Below are 25,875 nucleotides of genomic sequence, written 5' to 3'. Positions count from 1 at the left end.
TAGCTGTTCACCGTCACAATCATTCTGGTCACTGATTTTTCGCTTCGCGTTTAGCTTGAGTCCAGTGCAATATGTTGCTGACATGTGCCTCTCCGGCTTCCGTTAGCTGCGTTGCGTTGTCAACAGGACCAAAACACCAGCAGCGACAGCACACGGGAGCTTTACTTCTGGACTGTCCGCTGGCCATCAACTAACACCTCACCTGTCCGGCTGCATTAACTCTGCCACGTCTAGCAAACAGCAGGTAAACGGAATGCACGCGATGTTTTCATTTGGGGACACGACGTCTGTTTAAAAGCGCAAGAGCAGTCGGTGCACCTCACCGGCACTTTAAAACTGACCGAAACTGACAGGGGGAATGCGGTGATGCGCCCAGCCATGCCCTGCGCTCATCTTCCCCATATTTATGCCGCGATATGTGCTGTTAGTTGAGTGTTGCTTTATAGAGAATGGGATGAATTAGGCATAACGGCGTTCATATACAGCTTGTGGTATTATTATAGGCGGTTAAGAACCTCTTTTCTTATTAAAGGGACACTGGGCAGCTCTTGTGCCCAGAGCCACTCCTGTCCCGTTAGATCGCCATCAAAAGCATTCAGCACGCTGTAGTGATGTGCTGTCTGTCAGTGCTAATAAGGTTAATATAATGTAACCATGGAGTCAGTGCGTCTTCACGCCAGTTTATCAGGCTCTGTAGTTGGCTTTTACAGACTGGTTTTCTATTTTTGTGCTTTAGTTTGGACTGCAGCAGCAGCTGGTCCACGTTAGCACCTCATGCTAGTAGATTATCCTGACATATACACCAAACCTAGATGAGATAACAAACAATCCGACCATTAACTAACACTATGAGCGATCACTATGAGAGAGTGAAGATTGAGCTCCAGCAGATGAAGGAGGTGGAGAGCGAGGCCGCGGCCGACGTAGAGCAGCTGTCCCCGGCCTCGGTCTCTTCAGTTCCCACTGACGTTTCCTTCACTGCTCGGAGAGACCTGTCAAGAAGTAGCATTAACGGGAGAAGTCGGAGTAAAAGTAGGAGTAAAGCAGACGGTTATGAGAGACAGGTGAACGCTAAACAACTGTCAGATCTGACACAGCAGAAATCAGACTATGCACAAGGACAGAGCCGAGTGAGCAACGAGCCAGACCTTACCATTAAAGGAACTGCAAGGCTTTTAAAGGGTAAAACGGCGGCAAACGGTCACGTTGAGTCATGCCAGAGACAGACGGAGGGGAAATGTGAGGATCATGGCAAAGAGGACGGGAAGTGCAAAGTGGCAGCCAAAAAGAGGAGAACTGTGACGGTGGACACCTCCAAGGCAAAGACGTCTCTCGAGGCGCTGAAGATGAGCATCAGACAGCTTAAGTGGAAAGAGGTGAGAGTACCCCTGTGTTCTGACACCACACAACCTTTGACTTTACCTACCTGTCGTTCCGATTATAAGGATTAATCATACGGTTGTAGCATGCCATCCGTTGATAGGGTATTCTTGGTTTTCGGAATTCTTAGTTAAAAAGGATTCTGTGTGTGTGTGGTTGGAGTTATGCTTTGTTCTAAAATATTTAATTGTCTAGGTATTTCTTGTGTAAAGGCAAAGTGATATCCAATTTGTGAGTTATGCATTAGTCAAACTGATTCAAAACTGATGCTGTAATATAAAACTAGTATCAGTTCTAATCCTAATCCTGTAGTTACCCTGATGTCACCCTTAACCTCCAGTGCTGGGGAAAGTTACTTTTAAAAGTAATGCATTACAATTTTGCGTTACTCCCTGAAAAAGTAACTAATTACATTCGTTAACTTTTTATGGAAAGTAATGCATTACGTTACTTTTGTGTTACTTTTTAAATCTGGGCAGGGCTCGCTTCTTTGTTTTTAATATAAAACAATTCTAATGTAAAAGCCCTTTTACACCAAAAGTGAAATGAATTCACCTCAGGCTGAAAGAAAAGATCATTTATGTAGGAGATCACTCTTCAGCTAAAAAAAAAAAAAAAAAATGAAGCACAAATGTTAGTTTATCGAAAGTAATTTGTGCTTATTAGTATGGTTGAATTGCATCGTCGAAGGTCAGCAGCAAAGACACTGGTTAATAAAACGGGATTAAATACATAAAGGATATTTGTTTTATTTAACGTATTTAATTATTACAGGGTTGCGTCATATTCTGAGTTTGCATTTCACTATTTTTATTCATTTTGAGGAATACTGAATCAGTTTTTTGTGAGTGAGATGAATTAATGCATGTTCACATTTAGTCTAGAATACAGTAACATCATGTTTGCTCCCAATTTCCCGACAGGAGACTTGTCAGTCAATAAATGGGGAAAAAGTAACTGGCGTTACTTATTTAAAAACGTAACTCCGATATTTTCTTAGAAATTTAAAAGTAATGCATTACTTTACTAGTTACTTGAAAAAAGTAATGTTATTACGTAACTTGCGTTACTTGTAATGCGTTACCCCCAACACTGTTAACCTCACCTCTCAAAATATTATCACACCCACTGCAAGAATAGGCCCATAGGCTTCCTTCCACATTAAAGAAAAAGGTGTATAGTAGACTTTTTTGTTTGTTTTTTTTGTCTTTTGCATACATTGCATAGTGTATGATGGACAGACTCTGAGGATCAGACTATATAATTCTGTCCAGTTGGAGGGACTTTTTTTTTTTTTTTTTTTAATGCATCTGTGATTCTGTGTTACATATATCCATTTTTTTTTCGTAAGAGCAGGCGCTGCCATTTGTAAAATTTATGGGTCTTCCTTCCGGCCTCATCCGCGTAAAGCTTTTTTTAACTGTACAAAACAGCTCGTTTTGCTGCTTGATATTGCAAATTGGTGTTTCTTATCATGTTATTTAAATCTTTTATCTTAATTATGACCACACTGGTTTGTATTGCAAACAGTTTTGCCATTTACTGCACATTGTTATTTTTGTTATTTCCCTTTAGGTGATAATGAACTGAAAGTCTCCCCAGTAGGCTTTCTTTCACACTGAATGAAAAGGTGGATACTAGATTAATTCATTTGACTTATCTACACTTTCTTTAGGCTTCTGCAGTGTAAACAAACACTTACTCATGACTTGTAGGCTTAATATTTCAACAGCTATTGCCAGTCTTTAACCTTGTCCTTCAACACCATGTGACAAACGCACGCATATGGTTACACTTGACCATCTATGTGAAGTCAATCTCCATTAAAAAAAGAAACCCTTATTAATACATTGATAAGATGACAAACTATACCATGTGGTGCACAACACCTGGCAGGTTGGAGATAGTGAATGGTTCTGTTGAGTGAATGTCTACACCCCCTTCTACTCGTCTCCACTGAAATATTATGAGCCTTTGTAATTCAAAGCTGCCTTGTTAAAGGTCGGTTTCAAGTTTAAGCGTATCCATTATACCTTTTATCCTGTCTGCTACGCCAAAGACTGTTTCAAGGGCAAAAGGAGTTCTCACCTGGGGTTTTGAAAATGTTTCGAAGACTATAAGTGCTTCAAGTTAGAAATCTAGATCTGAAGATCTAATTATGACACTTAGAAACAAAGTATGATATAATCTGTAAGCAATTGATACTTACTCATTAGGTTTAAGACCTAATGGCTGAAAAATTGGCTGTCAACAAGCTGGCAAACTGATGACAGTTGTTGTCATTACCCATTCAGTGTCTTTTCTGGGTTCAGCCGAGGTTTTCTGTGCAACTAAGACGAGCCTTTGTGAAACTGGATGCTGCAACCTGTAAAGCAGACTTATCACAATAGATCATCTGTGATCTGATGTCTGTAGTAACAGGTAGTATTGTGAATATCGTAAACAATTTTGATGTTGAAAAGCAACCATTTACATATTTGGATCTATGTTTTTGATCTAAAAAGTTCTTATGCCGTTATCTAATGTGCCGTCATCTAAATCTGAGTTCAGTGCATTCACGTTTTTGATGTGTCATGGTTACAAAGACGCAGTAGGTCTAGTAATACAGTTGAATGCTGACTTTAACCATATGGTTGTGCCTTCACAGTGGTAAATGATTAAGCTAAATCTGGGATAATGCCACATGCCTGTATTCCCACTGCTCTCTATGCCTGAACAGGATAATAGGACAGCAGTGCTTACAGTGCAGAGCTACATGAGAGGTGGTTGTTATTTGTAAATTTAGATTAGTTCAGTAAGGATTTAATACGGATCCTTCACACTGAACATAGGTTACACACAGGGGTTCAGCCAGACTAGGTAAACATATCTGTTTGTCTGTAACACATGAGAAATATCTGAAGGGGGTCCAGGTTGATGTGACAGGGGTAATGATCCTCCCTGGTGAGGGAAGATTGGTTGGTTGGTGTGTTAACAGCATGGCAGCATCCATGGCGAGTAACAAATTGAAATACTATAAGAGCAATTTAAAAACCTATACAAGGTTTTTAAAGTTTGCTTGAGATAAAAACTTTAATGGAGTTTCCTTTAAAAGTGTTTGCTGAGTAATATAATTTCTTAAGATAACTTAAACCGGCACAGTTTAATAAAATATGTTTAAGAGATACTGGACTCTGGCTTAGGAACATAGCGGTGGATCTTCAATTGATATTAAGAACAGTGTGCGATTCTGTAATGCCTTATTTGGCCCTAGAGAGAGGGAAGAAACAGAACTGTAAACTTCAGGTTTATAAATATACTGTACACTCTAGCCATTTTTAGAAAGAGAACACTTTTAATAAGAGTTAAAGTCTTTAGTAAGGAAGGAAGAAAGTGCTGCAAGAATGTTTCACATGTTGTCTGACTTTTTAAATGTATTAAAGATAATGCATATGGAAGTTCTTGGCACACAAGTTTTCTCTTCAGTGTTTCGTGACAATTTCATGTGCCTTGGACCTGCTACATAATTCCAAGTAACTTCATTTAGTTGCGGCTAAAGGGGATTGGATTGAGAAGGCATGTCCTCATTTTCTGACCTTCTCTACGGCAACTCTGACAGAGTAATGAAATGTTATTCATGTTTATGATCGTTGCTAACCCTACTGGGTTAAAGTTAGAGCAATATATTATGGTGCTAATATTTTAAATTGTATAAACTCTGTGTTTTTATTTTAAAAGATGCTTCCCAGCTCACACAAAAATGAAAATTCTGTCATCATTTACTCACCTTCATGACATTCCAAACAGGACTTCTTTCTTCCGTGGAATATAAAAGAAGGCATTTTGAGAAATGTCTTTTTTTTTCCAAAATGTTTTTGGCTACCAACATTTTTCAAAATTAAAAAAATTGGTTAAGAACAGTCTTCAAAATTTTAAATTTGGTTACCAACATTCTTCTTTTGATACATACAGAATTAAGCAAGTCATACAGGTTTGGAATGGCATAAAGGTGTGTAAATAATTATAGAATTCCTATTTTGGGCAGGGATGCCCAAATTTGGTCCTGGAGGGCCGATGTCCTGCAACGTTTAGCTCCAACTTGCCTCAACACACCTGCTGGGAACTTTCCAATATGCCAAGTAAAAGCTTGATAAGCTGGTTCAGGTGTGTCTATTGGGTTTAGAGCTAAACTTTGCAGGACACTGGCCCTCAAGGACCTGGGTACCCTTGCTTTAGGGCATTAAAAAAGTTAACACAAAGCTATTACTGCAGCCAATACGCTAACAATAATTGCTGGTCACTATATCTGACAGATGTTTATCAATATCAAATAAAGGCAGATCTAATTAAACTGGCCAGTTTAGTTTTACCCTGCTTCAGTCTTTTTTTTATTAAAACACAATGCTAGAAGAATGCAAATAAATAGATCATTGTGTTTTAAGAGGAAAAAAGAAATGGAAACCATTTTTGTTTATTCCAGTTTCAAGCAGTGATCGCACATAAGCATTAGTGCTGCACAAAATTGCTGTTCTTCAGATTAAAGCAACTGGAGCGAGTAGAGGTCACTCGTTAATTGTTCTGGTACAGCTTGTGATGTCTGTGTTTTTGAACAGTTTTTTTTGAGCACATTTTGGTTCACTTTGTGAATGATGGTATATATGTTTTATATTTGCCACTAATTTACTACTTTTCACTGATTCCTGAACCTCTGAAAGAGCAATGGCTACTTAAACCTGTCGTTGACCGGTTTCACTACATTTGTAAGGCCATTTTTAAAAAACTGACCCTCACAACTGTAGCTACAGTATACATGTGAACCTGCGTGAACTCTTAATCTGATCACAGATTTCTGGTTTTCTCTGCATGCCAGATGACCAATATAGGAGCATCTCCTCACACTCCATTAGCCTGTTAAACAGTGACATAATCCTCCTGAAATCCAGCCCAAGACACGTAACTTAACCTATACTAAGCACACTACCTGCACGCTGAATAGTGCCCTTGATAACCTCCTTCATGCTCAACTTAAACGTAGCCTAGTCATCATATACAGGGTCTCAGAAATGTTTTTTTATATACAATTTCCGGAGGGATTGGCATGGTAATGTACATGACAATGTTAATGAATTTGGTCTTGGGGGAATAGATCTGTTACGCTGCTGCTGCTGTGACAGAGCAAGTACAGAGACTTGCTACTGCCAATACATCCAAGAAATACTGCTGCTGCACATATAACATTCAAGAATAGCCCCCCTTAGCATACATGAGTCACCTCATAGCAGATCTATACAAGTGGAGCTGGGGAAGGTGGAGGGTTTCTAAAGCACGCTGCAAACTGCTACAGTTTGCAGCGTGCTTTAGAAGTCATATATTTGAGTGTTGAGTCATGTATTTGAATGTTGAATCATGTATTTGAATGTTGAGCAGTGAGCTCATTGGCTACCAATACAGGAGAGAACCAGTCTGCTGTGCCATGTGATTAAGGATGTCATTATGTCAGATTGAGTTAGACCTATCGGACTGCGCCATCTAGAGTTTCATGTGAGAACTTTGTAAGTCAGTATAATAGACCAAAACCTGAAACACTGCTCTTTACACATGAACTCAAATGCGTTTTTACTTGAAAATTAATGATGGTAGTAACAAATCTTAACCCTGCCTCTGTAACTGACAAAAGTATAACTATTCTTCCAAGTTACTGAGAATGTAGCCCTCAGCCTTTGTGTACATACTGTAGGAACGAGTTAAAAATTGTTTACTAAAATGATTTTTGGAAAAAAAGGTGAGCTGTTGTTATTCTGGTACAGTTAGTCATAAACATGTTGGGTTTTGTCAAAAGTATGATGTTTTGTGTTGTGATTGATAGTTTGCCTCCTTTACTTTGCCTCAAATCTCTTTCTTTTAATCCTGCAGTTTCCGATGGGTAGGCGGACAGCCTGTGATATCTACTGGCATGGTGTCTCTTTTCATGACAATGAGAACATTGTCTCTGGGCAAGTCAACAAATTCCCAGGTAAACTTCACGTAAAGTAGGTCTTTAGAGATAATCATAGTAGAAACATCATCTTTCATGAGTTAAATAGGAGCCGGTCTTAAAAAAAAATGACAATGGAATCAGTCATTTAAGATCATTCAGTCATAATTTTCAAACTGGTATGATATTTGCATTTAAACTGGTCAGTTCAGTATTACCTGTAGCTGGATGCCAGATGGTGTAATGGGGTAATTTTCGCTACGCAAATCACCTACACAATAACAGGAAAACATTCCAGGATTTTTCTCCAGATAGTGGACATCAGTGGGTAAAGGGCTCTTGACAATCCCAGCTGAGGAATAAAGGTCTTATCTAGCAAAACAATCTGTCATTTTCTAAAAAATACAAATTTATATATTAGCTCGACTTCACGCTTTACTCAGTCACGTTGGAAAGGTCATGTGAAACGCAGATGGAAGTATCAACCCAGTGTTTACAAAGTGAACATGCAAAAAAAGGCATACGGCCTTTACTAAAAAGGTAAAACAATGATGTCTAACAATTTGAGGTTGGAGGAGAAAATGAGATGGAGTTTTTCACTCTACCCTACTTACAGTACACAGGCGAAGAACTAACCATGTGTGACCTTTCCAACGTGATTACGTAATGTTTTAAGTCACAGATGCACATTGCAGAGCTAGTACAAAACAAGCATTTTGGTTTAAAAAGTATAAAAATTAAAAAATTTTTTTTTTTTTAAATGAAATTGTAACCCTAGATAAGAATCCCCATTGAAGCTCCATTGAAATGCCATTTGAACCCTTGAAGAATTGAAGTCCACTGGAGAAAAATCCTGGAATATTTTCCTCAAAAACCTGTATTTCTTTTTGACTGAAGAAATAAAGAAATTAACATCTTGGATGACATGGGGGTGAGTATATTATCAGGAAATTTTAACTGTGGTGAACTAATCCTTTAAGGATGGGGGGTAGGGCTGTTAAATACAGGGTTGTTATAGTAAATAAAGATGAAAAAAATTATTTGAAAACATTTTTGTGAGCTGAAAGTATAAGAAAAACTAAAACAAAACAAAACTAAAATCAGTAGGTCACAGAGTTGAATGATCTGACCTGTTTGTGTAGTTGAAGAAGTCCCACTGATTTCAACATGGTGTGATTCTGATTCCTCTGTAAATACATATATTGTTTTTGGTTTAAAAATTTTGATAAACTAGGACAATGTTTTTGTTGCTCCTTTAACTATACAATTACTAAAACTAAAGTTAAAAACATTAAAAACAAAATGCATCCATAAATTAAAAACTGCAACTATCAAAATCATTGTTATAAGTATTTGAAACAAATCTGAAAATTGAAAAACAGTACTAAACTCTTTTACATTTACATTAGTCAGTTTCAGAGGAAAGTTATCAATCATACAGTATGGTGAGTACTGTTTCCAGGAATGTTTTTCAGCAGTGTAGTCATAAAGGAGTCTCAAGAGCTGCTGACTCATGGGTTGGATGTAATATGGCTGTTTTCATAGCTGTATTGACAGTTGCCTTCACACAGACAGACTATCCAGGCTGTGTGCCTGTGTGTGCACTGTGGAGCCATTGAAATCAAATGATCAAGTGATTTAATGAAACTTCTGGGAAACAGGGCTCTAAAATGTGTCGTATTTTTTGAGAGAATAAATCCCCTGTAGGGCCATCGACTGAAGCAGCCCTTTTTTGGCCTCTGTGCTGTTTCTCTTTGACTTCACTCTGAGTTTTCATCAACTATCCTGTCGGTCAGCAGGAATGATAGAGATGCTACGGAAGATAAACCTGAGTCGTGCCGTGCGTACCATGCAGGAGCTGTTCCCGGAGGAGTACAACTTCTACCCACGCTCCTGGATACTGCCTGAGGAATACCAACTCTTCTCCACACAGGTACAAGCTCAGTGAGGGAAACTCCAGTGTAGACAGACCAAATGGTTAGGACATAGTATTAGAGTCAATCTGCGAAAGAGGACATTTACAAAAAACAAATCTTCTCCTTGCTAGATACCCACAAGATGAACTCAGAGGACAAACTGTCTTTTTTCCTGCCTTCCTCCAGCAGTGGTGTATCTGTAGGTAGATTGCTGTAGTAGTAATTGGTCAGGACAGAATCGCAGTAAAACCAGGTTAAGCAGTTTAGTGGCCAGCAACAACTAATTGTGAATGACAAGTTTATTACAAGATCTTCTAGTTATTGGATTTACATGTTCAATCTCCTTCCACATATTACAGTTACTGTAACTTTGTGCTTTATTTGTTCAAATGGGCTGCTTAATATTATCTTACACCATCTGGTAGGTTAAATCAATTAGTGCTTACATTTTTTTTTTTTGTTTTTTTGGAGGGCTTTTACTTTTTATTTCTCTTTTTGAGATTAATTAGAAATTATTTAAAAAAATTATTTATGTAGATATGTTTCTTTTGAGCATGAATCAGGGAAGACTTTTGTGGGCTTGTTTGAATTTTTTTTTTTTTTTTTTTTTTAAACTAGAAAAGCTGCAGAGGGCAGCAGAGATCTGTGGAAGGGGTGGAAAAAAAAACTTTGCTGATGCATGCTGGCTGAATAAAACAATTGCATTAGTTGGAAATATGAAGCTTTGATTACCAAACCTAATAACCATAATGCAATTAGTGGATATTCACCAGCACTCACTGCCTTTTAAAACTTTATTTATTTATCTATTTATTTATTTATTTATTTTAATGAAGCGTTAGATCAGCATTGTATGGAAGCCCACTTCCGCCACTGAATAAAAAATAAAAACAAGATTTTTTTTGTTTGTTTGTTTCTCAGAATTGTGAGATATAAACTTGTAGTTCTGAGGAAAAAAAAGTCACAGTTGCGAGATATAACCTTTTTTGATTGCGAGGAAAAAAGTCAGAATTGTGAGTTTATATCTCACAGTTCTGACTTTATAACTCAAAATTGCGAGTTTATCTCACAATTGTAAGGAAAAAAAGTCCGAACTGTAAGATGCAAACTCGCAATTGTGAGAAAAAAAAAATCTGAATTTTGAAATTTTTTTATTCACTGGCAGAAATGGGCTACCATAGCATTGTGTCATTTTGTTTGGAATTTTGATTTTTTTTTTATTTTATTTTTTTTTAATTATCAGTTAGATTACTTAAACTTTATTTAGCAGTGGCCTAAATGTGGACTGTGGACATCATTAGTAAGACTAATATCCATGTGTATTTAAATATTTAGCTATTAAAATAGATATTAGAAATGTATGATTATTATTATTAAGGACTGCATTTAGAGTAGAAATAAAGTATGAACATATTTTTGCGTTGCTTAAATTAATTCTTTCAAGGGCTGGCAAAAGGACTCTTCAAGTTCTTTTTCAAGCATATTACAAAAAAAAAAGAAAAACTCACTGCTCACCTTCCGCTTGTTTTTTTTTTTTTTAAGATTCGTCTGCTAAAGGATAATGATGCAACCCTCAAACCTACTTTCATCGTCAAACCGGACAGCGGATCCCAGGGCGACGGCATCTACCTCATCCGTGACCCTGCTGACCTTCGGGCTATCTCAGGTTCTCAGATCAAACAAGCAGTTGTTCAAGAATATATCCAGAAACCCCTGCTCATCGATAAACTGAAGTTTGATATCCGCCTCTATGTTCTGGTCCGCTCGCTGGAGCCTCTAGAAATCTACATCGCTAAAGAGGGTCTGTCCAGGTTCTGCACAGAACCCTACCAAGAACCCAGCCAGAAGAACCTCAGCCATGTTTTTATGCACCTTACCAACTACTCCCTTAACGTGCACAGCGGGAACTTCGTCCACTCCGACAGCTGCAGCACGGGCAGTAAACGCACCTTCTCTAGCGTTCTCTATCGCCTGGCATCTAAAGGAGTGGACATCAAGAAGGTCTGGTCAGACATCATTGCTTTGGTTATCAAGACAGTAATTGCACTCGTGCCTGAACTGAAGGTGTACTACCAGGCAGATATACCACCTGGAAAACCAGGACCAACATGTTTTCAGGTATATTTACAATGAATTCTTTTGTGTGTTTATCCCCATATGTTGCTAGCTATGTTTTTCCTTCAGCAGGCGACCCCTAATCCTCTGCATTTCACTGGTTTTCAAAGTCAATAAATAGTAAATAACAGAAGATTATGTGTCCCAATTTTAGATCCTGGGCTTTGATATCCTGCTGATGAAAAACTTGAAGCCTGTTTTACTAGAGGTCAATGCCAATCCCAGCATGAGGATTGAACATGAGCAGGAGGTGAGGATGCAGATATTCTTTTAGCGTGATGTGATTCAAATGAACAAAAAGTACTATTGTAGAAAGATAATGATATCGGTAACACTACCGTAAGGTTCATTAGTTAACTACATTAGTTCACATTAACTAAGAATAAACAGTACTTCCACAGCATTTATTAATCTTAGTTAATTTCATGTACTAATGCATTATTAAAATCAAAAGTTGTGCTTGTTAACATTAGTTAATACACTGTGAACTAACATGAACAAACAATGAACGACTGTATTTTTATTAACTAACATTAACAAATATTAAAAAATAGTGTAATAAATGTATTGTTCATGGTTTGGTCATGTTAGTTAATACATTAACTAATGTTAACTAATGACACCTTATTGTAAAGTGTTACTAAAGTTATATTTTCTATATGTGACCCTGGTCCACAAAACCAGTCATAAGGATCATTTTTTTGTGAAACTGAGATTTATACGTCATCTGAATAAATAAGCTTTCCATTGATGTATGGTTTGTTAGGATATGACAATACTTGGCCGAGATACAAACTATTTGAAAATCTAGAATCTGAGGGTGCAAAAAAATCTAAATATTGAGAAAATCGCCTTTAAATTTGTCCAAAAATTCTTAGCAATGCATATTTCTAATCAAAAATTAAGTTTCGATATATTTATGGTAGGAAATTTACAAAATATCTTCATGGAACATGATCTTTATTTAATATCCTAATGATTTTTGGCTTAAAAAAAAAAATCGATAATTTTGACACATACAATGTATTTTTGACTATTCCTACAAATATACATGTGCTACTTAAGACTGGTTTTGTGGTCCAGGGTCACATATGTCTATTTGTATTATTTATGTGGTTATTTTTTCCAAAAATATCGTGGTACATGGCAAAAATTTATAGAGTACAATGGTAAATGTACAAACAAACGAATGAATGAATGAACTAACATGGTATTGCCACGTTACACGTCCAAAAAATGTGACAGTACCCTACACAAAGTTTGGGGTCAGTATTTTTCAGAGTAAAAGTAATAATTTTATTCAGCAAGACTGCAATAAATTTATCAAGTGACCATAAAGACATTTATAATGTTATAAAATATTTGCATTTTATATAAATGCAGTTCTTTTGAATTCAATTCAACAAAAAATCCTGTTTTGAACATTGATAATAATTGTTTCTTTAGCATGACTGCTGAAAATTCAGTTTTGTCATCACAGGAATAAATTACATTTTGAAATATTTTAAAATATAAATTTATTTTTAAATTGTAAAATTTATTTTAGATTGTAGTAATATTTCATAAGATTTCTATTTTTTTATTTATTTTTTTTTTTGTATTTTTGCTCAAATAAATATAGCCTTGGTGAGCACAAGAAACCTCTTTCAAACACATTAAGGATAGTTCACTCAAAAATGAAAATTCTGTCATTAATTACTTATCCTCATGTCGTTCCAAACCCATAAGACCTTCATTCATCTTAGGAATACAAATCAGGATGTTTTTGATGAAATCTGAGAGCCTTTTTTACCCTGCATAGACAGCAATGCAACTACCATGGCCCAGAAAGGACATCATTAAAATAGTCCATATGACATTAGTGGATCAACAGTAATTTTATGAAGCTACAAGAATACTTTTTGTGTGAAAAAAAACAAAAAACACAACCTTATTCGACAAATTACTTCGCATCCATGTCTGTCTTCAGCACGTGTTCACAACATCACCACGACATGCTTGTGCATTTATCTGCTTGTAAACAAGGTGCAGCGCATGTCATATGGACTATTTTAACAATGTTATTACTACCAATCTGGGCCTTGAATGTGGTAGTTGTGTTGCTCTCTATGCAGGGTCAGAAAGTTCTCGGATTTCATCAAAAATATCTTAATTTGTGTTCCGAAGATGAGTGAAGGTCTTACGGGTTTGGAACAACATGAGGGTGAGTAATTAATGACAGAATTTTCATGTTTGGGTGAACTATCCCTTTAACATTTGGTCTTTCTGACTCCAAACTGACATTGACTAACGGGGACAAACGTAAATGCTGATATTTGACGCCATATGTTGCAGGTGTCACCTGGTGTGTTTGAATATGTACCGAGTCCAGTAGATGAAGAGGTGAAAGTGGGGGTGATCAGAGACACACTGCGGCTCATGGACCCTGCTCAGAGGAAACAACACGTAACGTGAGTCATAGGCTTTAAGGCTTACGGGACAGTTGATGGTGCAGTGTGTTTGTGTGCATGTGCGCATGCCTACCGGTGCGTGTTGTCATCCTCGCCTCAGCTTTGTGGAGCTGAAATAATGGTCTGCTGAGCTGCAGTCATAAGTCTTTCAGATGGAAAAATTCAATTCAGGAAATCCTGTGATGGAATTTCACAGTTGTGTGGCCACTCTTCCTCTATCTCCCTCAGTCATGGAAATGCGGACAGTCTCATGGCTCATGAGCAAGTTTGTGTGTCTCGTGCTTTCGGCTTTTATTGTAGCTCATTGTACACACAGACACACTTCAGTGTCTGGGCCTGGGGGGAAATAAAAGTCAAGCAGGCACTGTTTTTGAGGAAAGTGTGGAGTCAGCTCAGAGTTTAATTGAGATGTGCATGTGCGCTCAAAGAGGAAAACACTCGGTGTGCACATTTTTGTTTAATATCTGCTAATTTAGCCTTTAGATGTGCATTTTTATGATCTAGCATGGTTGTCTGGTTGGTGGTGTTTGATGAGGAATGAAAACGTTTGTTGAAGCATTTCTTTGTGTGTGTGTGTGTGCGTTCTTGATTATGAATTCTTGCAAAAAAGCATAAAATCTTAACTTCAGAAATCTAAAATGCAGATTTAGTGCTCACATAACATTTATTATCAGCGATGAAAACAGTCTAATATTTTTTGTGGAAACCATTGTACATTTTTAAAGTATTCCTTGATGAATACAAAGTTCAAAAGAACATTTGTTTGAAATGTAAATACAGTTGTGGTCAAAAGTTTACATACACCTTGCAGAATCTGCTAAATGTTATAGTATTAGTTCTATCTGGTACTGACCTGAATAAGATATTTCACATAAAAGATGTTTACATATAGTCCAGAAGAGAATATAATAGTTGAATTTATAAAAATTACCCTGTTCAAAAGTTCACATACGCTTGATTCTTAGTACTGAATGATCCACAGCTGTTTTTTTTTTTTTTTTTTTTTTTTTTTTAGTTTTGTTTAGTGATTTAGTTGTTCATGAGTCCCCTTGTTTGTCCTGAACAGTTAAACTGCCTGCTGTTCTTCAGAAAAATCCTTCAGGTCCCACAAATTCTGTTAATTCAGCATTTTTGAATTTGGGGACTTTCTGAATTGGAAAATCAGGGTAAATTGAACTTATTTTTTTTTGTCTTCTGGGAAACATGTAAGTAACTCTATAGTTTCTGAAGGGCAGTACTAAATGAAAAAAATATGTACACATCTTTATTCTGTTCAAAAGTGTACACCCCTGGCTCCTAATGCATGATTTTTCCTTCTGAAGCATCAGTGAGCATTTGAACCTTCTGTAATAGTTGCATACTAGTCCCTCAGTTGTCCTCAGTGTGAAAAGAAGGATCTCAAAACCATACAGTCATTGTTGGAAAGGGTTCAAATATGCAAAAATGCTGAAAAACCAAATAATTTGTGGGATCTGTAGGAGTTTTCTGAAGAACAGCAGGCAGTTTAACTGCTGAGGAAAAACAAGAGACTTATTAAGAAAAACACACAGCTGTGAATCATTCAGGTAACAACATTTTTTATAAATTCAACTATTATTTTCTCTTGTGGACTGTATGTAAACGTCTTTTATGTGAAATATCTTTTTCAGGTCAGTACTAAATAAAAACTAACACGCATTTTGTGTGATCCCTCTTATTTTGGTAAAATAATTAACATTTCGCAGATTCTGCAAGGCGTATGTAAACTTTTGACCTCAACTGTATTTTGTAGCAAACTTTATAAATATCTTCTCGGTCATGTGATAAAGTTAAATAAATTACAATTTCCATTAGTTATTTGTGTAATTTTATTTTGTCTTAAATATTTAATCTTTTTTTAACATCTTACAGACTCTTGCAAGGTCTATGAAACCGTAAATAAAAAAAACATACTCACCAGAACTTTTTCTCCAGACTGCAAGTTCACACAAGGAGAATGTTAGTGTGTCATAAATAAATTTACATAAACAAATAAACGGCCTCCTGTTTATGAGTATCTCTTATGGCGGAGCAAACATAAGCTCATATTGGCACAAAAGATTAAATGAATATAATAAATTAAGTATAGTCAGAAAGAAAGTTCTTCATACCCAGTCACGATCTCTTTCATCTTGTGTCCTCCTTTCAGTCATCCTGAAATAACAAACCTTCAGTGACTGCGATGACTGTCTGATTTAACACACCGCTCACAAACTCTTCTGATTCAAGCCCTTTGATGCTTTTTGAAGCTATTCTGTCCTGAGTACAATTGTCACGGCTAATACTGACAAGTACAAAGTCACTAAGGCTTTACGAAGCCAGAACGTCTTCACTAGTGTTGTATAATGACAGCCCATTCCTCGCAGGGTGCTCCAGTTATATTTGTGCTGTTCCTCTATTGCTGTCGATCACGTGTCTTGTTGGATCAGTTCATTTTGTACATTTCCATAGGCTTCTGTGGGAAATTAGCTGGGATGACCCTGAGGCAAATTGACGTTTATACTATTGTGTCTTGTATGAAAATGTTAGACGTACAGTATCATATTAGATTATATTAATAGTGGGATGCTCCCTTGACACTGTTTGGCTGTTTCTAGAGCCTCCAGCAGTCACAGAGACAGGTATGAAATGGTACCATCATGAACGCGCATCGAAGACTAACACAAAAAACTGTTGAATAAAGTATCTTAATTTGTGTTCAGAATATGAACGAAGGTCTGACAGGTTTGAAACGACATGAGGCTGAGTAATTAATGACAGAATTTTAAGTTGAGCTAAAGGTTGTATGTGTCTTCGGGTAAACCCATTAAGTGTGTTAGTTAATTTGTATCTCTGTCGTTAGTACTTTTACCCTGTAATTCTTAAGTCGCAGCCTTCAGGTCAGAAGCTGTGAAGTACATCTACTTGGACTAAAAGTGCAGGGTTACTTACACTGCTGCTGAAACGCAGTAATCTATACAAAACAAACTGCTTTGGCTCCTCGGCCATCTGGGCTCAGTGCACGTATGAAAGAACTGCAGTCCGCTCTGTTGGTTCTGTGATTGTTAAATAATTGTTTTTCATTATGTTGTCCTTGGGTAAGTGAGAGAGAAAGAGGGATTTAATGAGAGAAGATTGTAAGGCTGGTGGTTTGTGATGCTGTTCTCTGAGGATTTTTGTTTTTTAATTTTTAGTCCTTCGGTTTGAAGTCCTCCAGTCTCCTACTCGATAGATTTTCTTTAAGGCGTTATGCTGTTATCACAAAATCAATCTGCAAACTTTAGACAATTTGAGTGTTTATTGCTCTTATTTAGCTGTTTTTTTTAAAGTGACCTTGACTTTTTTACCTCATTTATATGCAAGCCGTTTCTGGCACTAAATAAAAAAATAAAAAAAGTTATTGCGACTTTTTTTTCTCACAATTCTGACTTTTTGTGATATAAACTTTCAATTCTAACTTTTTCCCCTCAGAATTGTGTGATATAAACTCCCAATTGTGAGATATAAACTCACAATTCTGACATTTTTCCTCAGAATTGGGTGATATAAACTTTCAAATCCAAAATTCCGAGTTATGTCAGAATTGAGTGATATAAACTTAAAATTCTGACTTTTTTTCCTCAGAATTGCGTGATATAAACTCACAGTTATGATGTTTTTCCTCAGAATTGGGTGATATAAACTTCTAACTTTTCCCCCTCAGAATTGTATGATATAAATTTGCAATATCGAGATATATACTCACAATTCTGCCTTTTTTCCTCAAAATTCTGTGACGAACTCGCATTACCGAGAAATAATGTCAGAATTGCGAGGTAAAAACTTCTGACTTTTTTTCTCACGAATGTGAGTTTGTACTCACAATTCTGACTTTAAAGTGCAATTTTGAGGGGAAAAAGACTGATATGTTCTCAGAATTGCAAGTTAATATCTCAATTCTAACTTAACTCAAGAAAAAAAATCACAATTGCAAGATATAATCTCACAATTCTAAGAAAAAAAATCTGAATTGTGAGTTTATATGCAGTTCTGACTATTTCTCAGAATTGCGAGATTATTCCTCAGAAGTGCTCAAGTCTTGCAATTCTGACTTTATATCTTACAATTGTGAGTTTATGTCACACAATTCTGACTTCATAACTCGCAATTGCAAGTTTATATCTTAAAAGACTCCGGTTAAAATGGTTAAAGTTTGCCCCATATACTATAATTTCACAAATGTAGTTCCTTGTGAAAAATATGAAGAGTTCATTTGCAAAAACAGATAACTTTTTAAGATAAGTTTTTAACCATTTTTAGAAATCATGTTTTTTCATTATGCATTCCAATTAATCTCAGTCAAACTGCAGTTAGGTTATTGTGATTAAGTAAAAACAACTAAAAAACTAACTAGCACAATAAAAAACATAACATAATAAAAAACATGTTTTTTTAACATTTTCAAAAACTGAATTTTCTATTTTTGCAAATAAACTCTTCGTTTATATATAAACATATATGTGACCATGAACCAAAAAACCAGTCATAAGTAACACAGCTCTGTTTTTTATCAATAGCCAAAAATACATTGGGTCAAAATTATCGAACTTTATTTTTATGCCAAAAATCATTAGGATATTAAGTAAAGATAAAGATGCACCGTAAATATATCAAAACTTACTTTTTGATTGGTAATATGCATTGCTAAGAACTTCATTTTGGACAACTATTTTGACTTTTTTTTGCACCCTCAGATTCCAGATTTTCAAATAGTTGTATCTCGGCCAAGTATTGTCCTATCCTGACAAACCATACATACAGGAAAGCTTATTTATGCATGTTAACATCTCAATTTAAAAAAGAATTACCAGGGACACATGTAAAAAGTATGGATGTTTGTGTCATTGCAAAGAATAACAAAGTAATGTGAGTGTGCTGAACCTTTCTGTGGCAACAGGTCAAACACAGGGGGCGGTTCACCAGAAGAAGCTATTGTTGTGGAGACAGGAAGTGATGAGAAAGAAGGCTTGGCGGATTCTCTTCCATCTTTGTGTTTGAAGCAAGTCTTCCCTAAATACACCAAGCAGTTTAATTACTTGCGCGTCGTGGAGCGCATCGCTGTCATCTTCCTGCGCTTCCTTGGTGTCAAAGGAACCATGAGACTGGGTCCGACCGGCTTCCGCACCTTCATCAGGCGAGTCATTAGTTCCTGTAGCTCAGCTGTTAGAGCGTGGTATTAGCCAAAGCCAAGCTGCAACATCTGCAAAATGAATACGTGTAAATGTAACATCCATTTCACTACATCAAACTGAATTTACTGTACTGTACATTTAAATGGAATGGATTCTGCCTCCATAGTGGCTCTTAATGTTTCCACTGCCTGAATAAGGCAACATTCAGATGTTACGCACCACGTTAATCGAGCTTCTCCTTTAGGAACTGCAAGCTGAGTAACAGCAGCTTCTCGATGGCTTCAGTGGACATCCTGTACATCGACATCACGCGTCGCTGGGCTGGAATGCTCCCCGACTCCAGAGAGGCAGGCAAGCGGCCCACCAATCATGATGCAATTTACAGCACATCTTCACTCCCGAGGCCAACACACAATCAAAAAGCTGTTAAACAGCCTCCGATAAAAGACACACTTGCGACTATTCATCACAGCGCATTTCCCCTCGCATACAGTCGTAAATGAGATCGTCAGGGGGAGATAATTGACAAATAAATTCACTTCTTCCTTCATTTGCCCAGTACTTGTAAACGAGAAAAAAGAGACGGCCAATCAGCTAATGCCACATAACCAAATTTTCAAGCTCTGCCTCAATCTTTCATATTTAATTTTTCATTTTTTTTCCCGCTTTCACTCTGAAAAGATACTTTGGTAAATGGGAACATTTTGTGTGTGTGCCAAAGCTAATGTGCCCACAAGTCATTTCTGCTTTTAAATGAGCACTGGTAATATTCTTTGTGATGGTGCATTAGGTTGGGTCATGCTAGCATCGTTTTCTTGGAGGAACGTATGAAATGAATAATGCATGTCAGGCCTTGCTTCTCCTAATCAAAAGAGAGAATGAATATATATACTTGAGTCTCTGTGCTCCTAAATGGCCAGAGTGGAATGATGTGAGCTGAATTCTGGAGCGTTTCGGAAGGTTGCACTGAATTTGGTCATTAGCGCCTTGCAGTAGGGTATCAGCACGCGCACACACACACGCTCGCAGAAGACAGACCGTGTGTCGATGGGGAAAGTAATAACTGCTGGATAAGGTTGATATTTATAAATAATAGAGGTGGCTGTTTAAAGGAGGGGATCGGACTGTTTGTCCCCGAGGAGGAAGAAGAGAGATCTTCATTAATAGTAATACATTTACTTTTGAGGAATGCTGACTTGACACTCGGACGGAATGCTTAAAGACGGAATCCCAACCCCGCTGTCCATCTCAGAGTTCAGTCTGCTCCATTTGACACGATAATGCTGAATTCTTTCAGCGCTCCTCATTAGTCTGCTTAATGAAACCCATTTTCTCCTTCTGGAGAACAGCATTGCTTATTAAATGTGGCCATCCATTCTTAATGTACACATATTTCTGACCAGCACAGCGGGCCACCTCGCTTTTGCTCCTAGATGTTTTTCACGGCTCCATCTTGTCCGCAGCGAGGGCTCATTAACGCTCAGTATATGTAGTCAGACAAGTGATCTGCATCCACTTTCAGGCTCAAACCCCCTGAGGGTCCCAGGGACCCTTAATATCAATACAAGTGCCTTCCTGTTGAAATGCACGCAGAGAATTTCACTGCCCTCTCTCTCCCTCTCTTTATGTTTAAAATGTACAAAGTTTTTCTCTTTTAAAAAAGAAGCCGTCGGTATTTCTCTCCCTCGGCTCTCAGGCTCAGATGTGACCTTGAGAAATTTGCTGCTGATGATTTGAGCCTGCAGATGAAGTTTTTAGCAGGAACATAAATATACTGTAATTAAGTTTTCATCAGCGTGGAGATACGACTGCACTAAATAATACACAAATGAAGCCCTATTAATTAATAAACAAGCAGAAGGGAAAATCTGCCATATGTACACTTCTGATTAAAGCCTCTTGCAGCTCGAAAATAATGTCACTAATGGGTTTTCTTCAAATCTCTCAATTTGCTATTTATATGACAACTGCATGTATTGTTTCTATGGAATTACTATTGCTCATTTTGTATAGTCATAATATTGCTCAAATAACTCCTAATTGTAAGCACTACATATAAATTTGACCTCTAGTTGGAAGAAAATAAATTGGGCAACAAAGTCCCATAGACTTAAATGAAAGAATTACTTCCAAAATAATAGATTCCTGATCATTTACTCACCCCCATGTCATCCAAGATGTTCATGTCTTTCTTTCTTCAGTCAAAAAGAAATGAAGGTTTCTGAGGAAAACATTCCAGGAGTTTTCTCCATATAGTGGACTTCAGTGGGAGCCAACGGGTTGCACGATCCCAGCCAAAGAAATAAAGGTCTTATCTAGCGAAACTATTGGTCATTTTATGAATAAAATAAAATAAATAAATAAAAAATGTATATACTTTTTAACTACAGATGCTTGTCTTGCACTAGCTCTGCAATGCGCGCCCACGACTTTACGCATTACTTAATCACGTCGGAAAGGTCACGCATCTCATTTCCTTCTCCAACTTCAAAATCGTCTGATGTTGTTTTAACTACTTTTTTTCGTAAAGGGTGTTTGACTTTCTTTACACGTTCACTAGGTTGAGACGTCCGCCTACGCCACGCGCGACCTTTCCAACATGACTATATAATGTGTGAGATCAAGCTAGTGCAGGATGAGCATTTGTGTTTAAGAAGTATGTACATTTTTTATATTTTTTTTAGAAAATGACCAATCGTTTCGCTAGATAAGATCCTTATTCCTTGGCTGGGATTGTGTAGAGCCCCTTTGAAGCTGCATTGAAACTGCAATTTGGATCTACAACCCATTGGCTCCCATTGATGTCCACTATCCAAGATGTTCATTTCTTTCTTTTTTCAGTGGAAAAGAAATTAGGTTTTTGAGGAAAACATTCCAGGATTTTTCTCCATTTAGTGGAATTTAATGGGAGCCAATGGGTTGAAAGTCCAAATTACAGCTCTACATGATCAACGCCGAGGAAAAAGGGTCTTTTCTAGCGAAACGATCTGTCATTTTCTAAAAAAAACAAAAAACAAAAATGTATATACTTTTTAACCACAAAAATTCATCTTGCACTAGCTTGACCTCACGCATTATGTAGTCAAGTTGGAAAGGTCATGCGTAACGTAGGCGGAAGCACCAACCCAGTGTTTATAAAGTGAACGTGCAAAGAAAGTCAAACACCTTTACCAAAAAAACAAAAGTTAAAACAACGTCGGTTTTGAAGTTTTGAGATGTGTGACCTTTCCAACGTGTCACGGACGTGCATTGCAGAGCTAGTGCAAGACAAGCATTTGTGGTTAAAAAGTAAATACATTTGTATTTTTCATAAAATGACCAATCGTTTTACTAGATAAGACCCTTATTTATCATGTAGAGCCTGATGCATGTTTAATGCATAATTTTTAATCAGAATGTCATCTGGTGAATTGAGATTTCTCTCCAGTGACGTATGCTTGCCTTATCCATGCAAGCTCTTATTCATCTGCCTCATTCTTATTTTTGAGAGCAACACCCACATCTCAAAACCCAATCAACAACTGATGAATAGACGCAAGTTCCCTCTCTACATTTGCTCGCTAAACCATTACAGTTGAATGTACACCACAATGTGAATGAAAAGATCTGTCGACACTTCCATTTTATCACCGTGCAAGCAGAAGTTTTATTTACTTGACTGGGGAAAGAATGAAATCTCCAATGTTCCCATAACCCCAAAAACAGAAATAAAATCTGCCAACAAGGGCATCACAAATTGTGCTGCTTTAAACTCAAATCTCCCAAAAAATCAAAACCATATTTTTCAGACCAGTCAAGCTAAGTGTGTTTAACATTCATAGTAAACAAACACAAAATTGTCTCTTAACTAAAAACTGATTTTTGTCTTTTTGAGCATCAAGTAAAACAAAGCTCTCTCTCTCTTTCTTTTTCTTTTAGGAATGTGTCTTCAGGCGTTTATTGAGGCCTTCTTTTACCTGGCAGCACGCAGATCCAAGGCTTTACCTCTGCGGGAGCAGGTGCTCTTGCTGTTGGAGGTGTGTGAGGGGGCCCTCGAGGGCCAAAGCCACAGCGAGAAGCCACGGCCACACCGATCGCACACAACCACAAACCCCGCCTCTTCCCAATCATCAGCGCCAACCACGTTCAGCTCCCCCGCACTGACACGCAGACGCCACCGGCCGCTGCAACTCTCTGCTAAAGCAAACACGGAGAACTGACAATCTCACACATACAAACAGTTCTAAGTCTTCTGAGGAACGTCCAGAGGGCAACGCAATGTGCTTTTGAATGAATAAACAAAGAAAGAAAATTTCAGAACATATACAAGCCAGGACAGAAAGAGGACCTTGAATCATTCACTCTTAGCTCTGTGGAATAGTTGAAATTGAATTGTTTAGACACAGCTCAAATGAAGATATTTCTTTCACCACACTACACAGACAAATGTAACTGTAAATGTGTGTGTGTTCTGATGCCAGTACACTGACACTCAGGCACTTGTTTTATGTTGCGGTGCTCATACAGTATGCTTACCTTCAGGTAATGTGGGTAGCATTTGTGTGAATCAATCACTGCAGGGGTAAATATCACAGGAATCAGTGTTTCTTAAAGGGACGAGATGTTCAGAAAAGCAGCTAATTTTCTCAAATGGCCACCTTTAACTGACAAAGCAGAACAACACGGTGGCCTTTTGTTAGGAAATGGTGTTAACACCAGGACATGGCACCAAGTGCACTCAAAGTTTACTAAGTTGTGTTTTATTTATACCCACAGAGTTTTATTATTTATTGTTTTTCACTTAACCGAGTCATTTACCGTAGCTGTGAATTGACTCAACTGCATGTAGAAATTATGACAGAAGGGGAAAAAAAGGTTTGCTGTGGTTTAATGCAAGTGGACATCTTACAAGATTAGCACATATTTACACAGATCATTTAACCCTCGTTTAATATCACATTGCAGCTGCAGGCATCTACAAATTAGGCTTGACTGAGATGTACTTTTTATGGACATGTTGAATAAACATTGCATTTAAAATATTACATTGTATGTTTTTACTTCAGGGTCAATAAGTGTAACAGATACAGTAAAACAGTAATGTGAAATATTATTACAATTTAAAATGTCCACTATCATGAAAATCTGACATTTCCTGTGTTTAAGTGCTATAATCAGGTCCCTGGTGTATCTACCAACCCAGAAAACGTGAAAAAGGACAACCCAGGAACTTTGTTCTGGTGAGCCTTTCTCTGCAAGCTTTTATTAAATTTTAAGAAACGGCTTTTATTATAATATAACCTCCTCTTAATCTGCACATTTCCACCCATAGTGCCATTGTGGTTTTGCAAGCGACAACGGTGTACCAGTTCTAACGCCATGGCAAAAGTTTGAGCAAAGCATGCTAACTGTTCTGCCACTGGCTGCACAGAACACTATTTAGAGTTCCATAAACATGCCGTTTATCAGTCACATATTAACCATAACTGTTTTCGTAGCTCATTTGTGTTGTTAAAATTTGACAGTTTAAGCGCAATAAGACATGAAAGAGAACTTAGCTTACTAGTCACATGCCATGTGACAGCCAATTTCTGTGTGCGTGCTTCCATGTATGCGCTCAGAAAACCCTATATCAGAAGTTTAAACTAACGTGACTTTGAAACACATGATTTCAACATGATAATTAAAACAAAACAGGTATTTTTGGCAGCATATCTGAGGTACGAACTGTAAAGGCACAGTTCTATTCTGGAAAAGGGGGACAGGGAGCAGCAGCTCATTTGCATTCAAAGAGACATGCGTGGAAACTCTGTTTCTGCTTCTACTCAAAATGGGCATTTTAAAAGTCATATAATAAATGATCTGTGGGGTATTTTAAGCTGAAACTTCAAGGATACAACCTGGGGACACCTGAGACTTACATTACATCTTGTAAAAAGGCACATAAAAGGTCTCCTTTAAAATATTTAACCCTCAATTTCCTTCAGGACAAATTTTTACCCATAAGAAATGAATGGGAAATACTAACATTTAAAGCATTTTTTATTTGTCCAATAAAAATCCAACACAATGCAGATCATATATTTACATAAATGAAGGGGCGAGCCTATACAGCATTCTCAATGTGGCAAACACTCTTACACACACTCAAACACAAACCAATATACAAAACATTGAATAAGACTATAACACAGTGAGTTTTTTATTTTTAATTGTGTTGAATAAAAACAGTCACACATACAAAACCAAAGAATTGAATTAGCCAATGACTGAGCATTTTTTTTGCCATTCAGCCACTGTGTGCACACACAGGTCTGGTCAGCTATCCTTGTAGGGACTCTCCATCAGCGTAATGGTTTTTATACTGTACAAACCATATTTTCTATCGCCCTACACCAACCCTACAACTAAACCTACTTGTCACAGGAAACTTTCTGCATTTTTACTTTATCAAAAAAACTAATTCTGTATAATTTATAAGCTTTTGTACCCATGGGGACCTCAATTTAGGTCCCCACCGTGACACAAGTCCTCATGAGTGTGTGTGTATTCAGGTTTAAGTCCCCACCAGTATATATAAACCAAACCCACACACACACTTCAAAGTCAGATCCAAGTACTACTGAAAGGTTTGTTGATTATTCCAAACAAAAAATGTCTGGAACATGCTACTTATTAGGTTTATTGTTTATTCCTACCTGTTTGGCACCATTTGGTTCCATTTGACTTTTTTGAGTTACTGTAATTTGATGTTTTTTGGTTAAAAATAAATGATTAATCTGTCTACTACTTTGTATTTCCTTATAGCATGGTCAAATTTGTCTGTAAAGCATATTTTGTCATCTTTTATAGTCTCACCCAACACAAATCTCTCTTTTTTTAAATTCTACAATTTTAACTTGTGATACAATCTA

The 25,875-nt window shown here is 37.1% G+C and overlaps 1 protein-coding gene across 1 annotated transcript; it reads left to right on the top strand.

Annotated features, from left to right (window-relative positions):
• Positions 1–107: 107 nt before the first annotated feature.
• Positions 108–24,003, top strand: ttll11 (tubulin tyrosine ligase-like family, member 11). Its single transcript, XM_051110808.1, has 9 exons — positions 108–1,376; positions 7,273–7,372; positions 9,133–9,266; positions 10,792–11,367; positions 11,519–11,614; positions 13,699–13,814; positions 18,748–18,984; positions 19,227–19,333; positions 22,901–24,003. Exons 1-9 carry the CDS (start codon positions 849–851, stop codon positions 23,179–23,181), a joined length of 2,175 nt encoding a protein of 724 aa, XP_050966765.1. The 5' UTR covers positions 108–848; the 3' UTR covers positions 23,182–24,003.
• The last annotated feature ends 1,872 nt before the right edge of the window (positions 24,004–25,875 follow it).

Source organism: Labeo rohita, chromosome 5 (genome assembly GCF_022985175.1).
Source record: "Labeo rohita strain BAU-BD-2019 chromosome 5, IGBB_LRoh.1.0, whole genome shotgun sequence".
NCBI lineage: Eukaryota > Metazoa > Chordata > Actinopteri > Cypriniformes > Cyprinidae > Labeo > Labeo rohita.
This window is presented reverse-complemented; position numbering and strand designations above follow the sequence as displayed.

Bases quoted from the DNA above. Each gene is read 5' to 3' on its own strand.
- ttll11 (XM_051110808.1), top strand. From the start codon at position 849: ATGAGCGATCACTATGAGAGAGTGAAGATTGAGCTCCAGCAGATGAAG. The intron at 11,368-11,518 runs GTATATTTACAA...TCCCAATTTTAG, and splicing joins CAGGACCAACATGTTTTCAG to ATCCTGGGCTTTGATATCCT. The intron at 13,815-18,747 runs GTGAGTCATAGG...CTGTGGCAACAG, and splicing joins CAGAGGAAACAACACGTAAC to GTCAAACACAGGGGGCGGTT.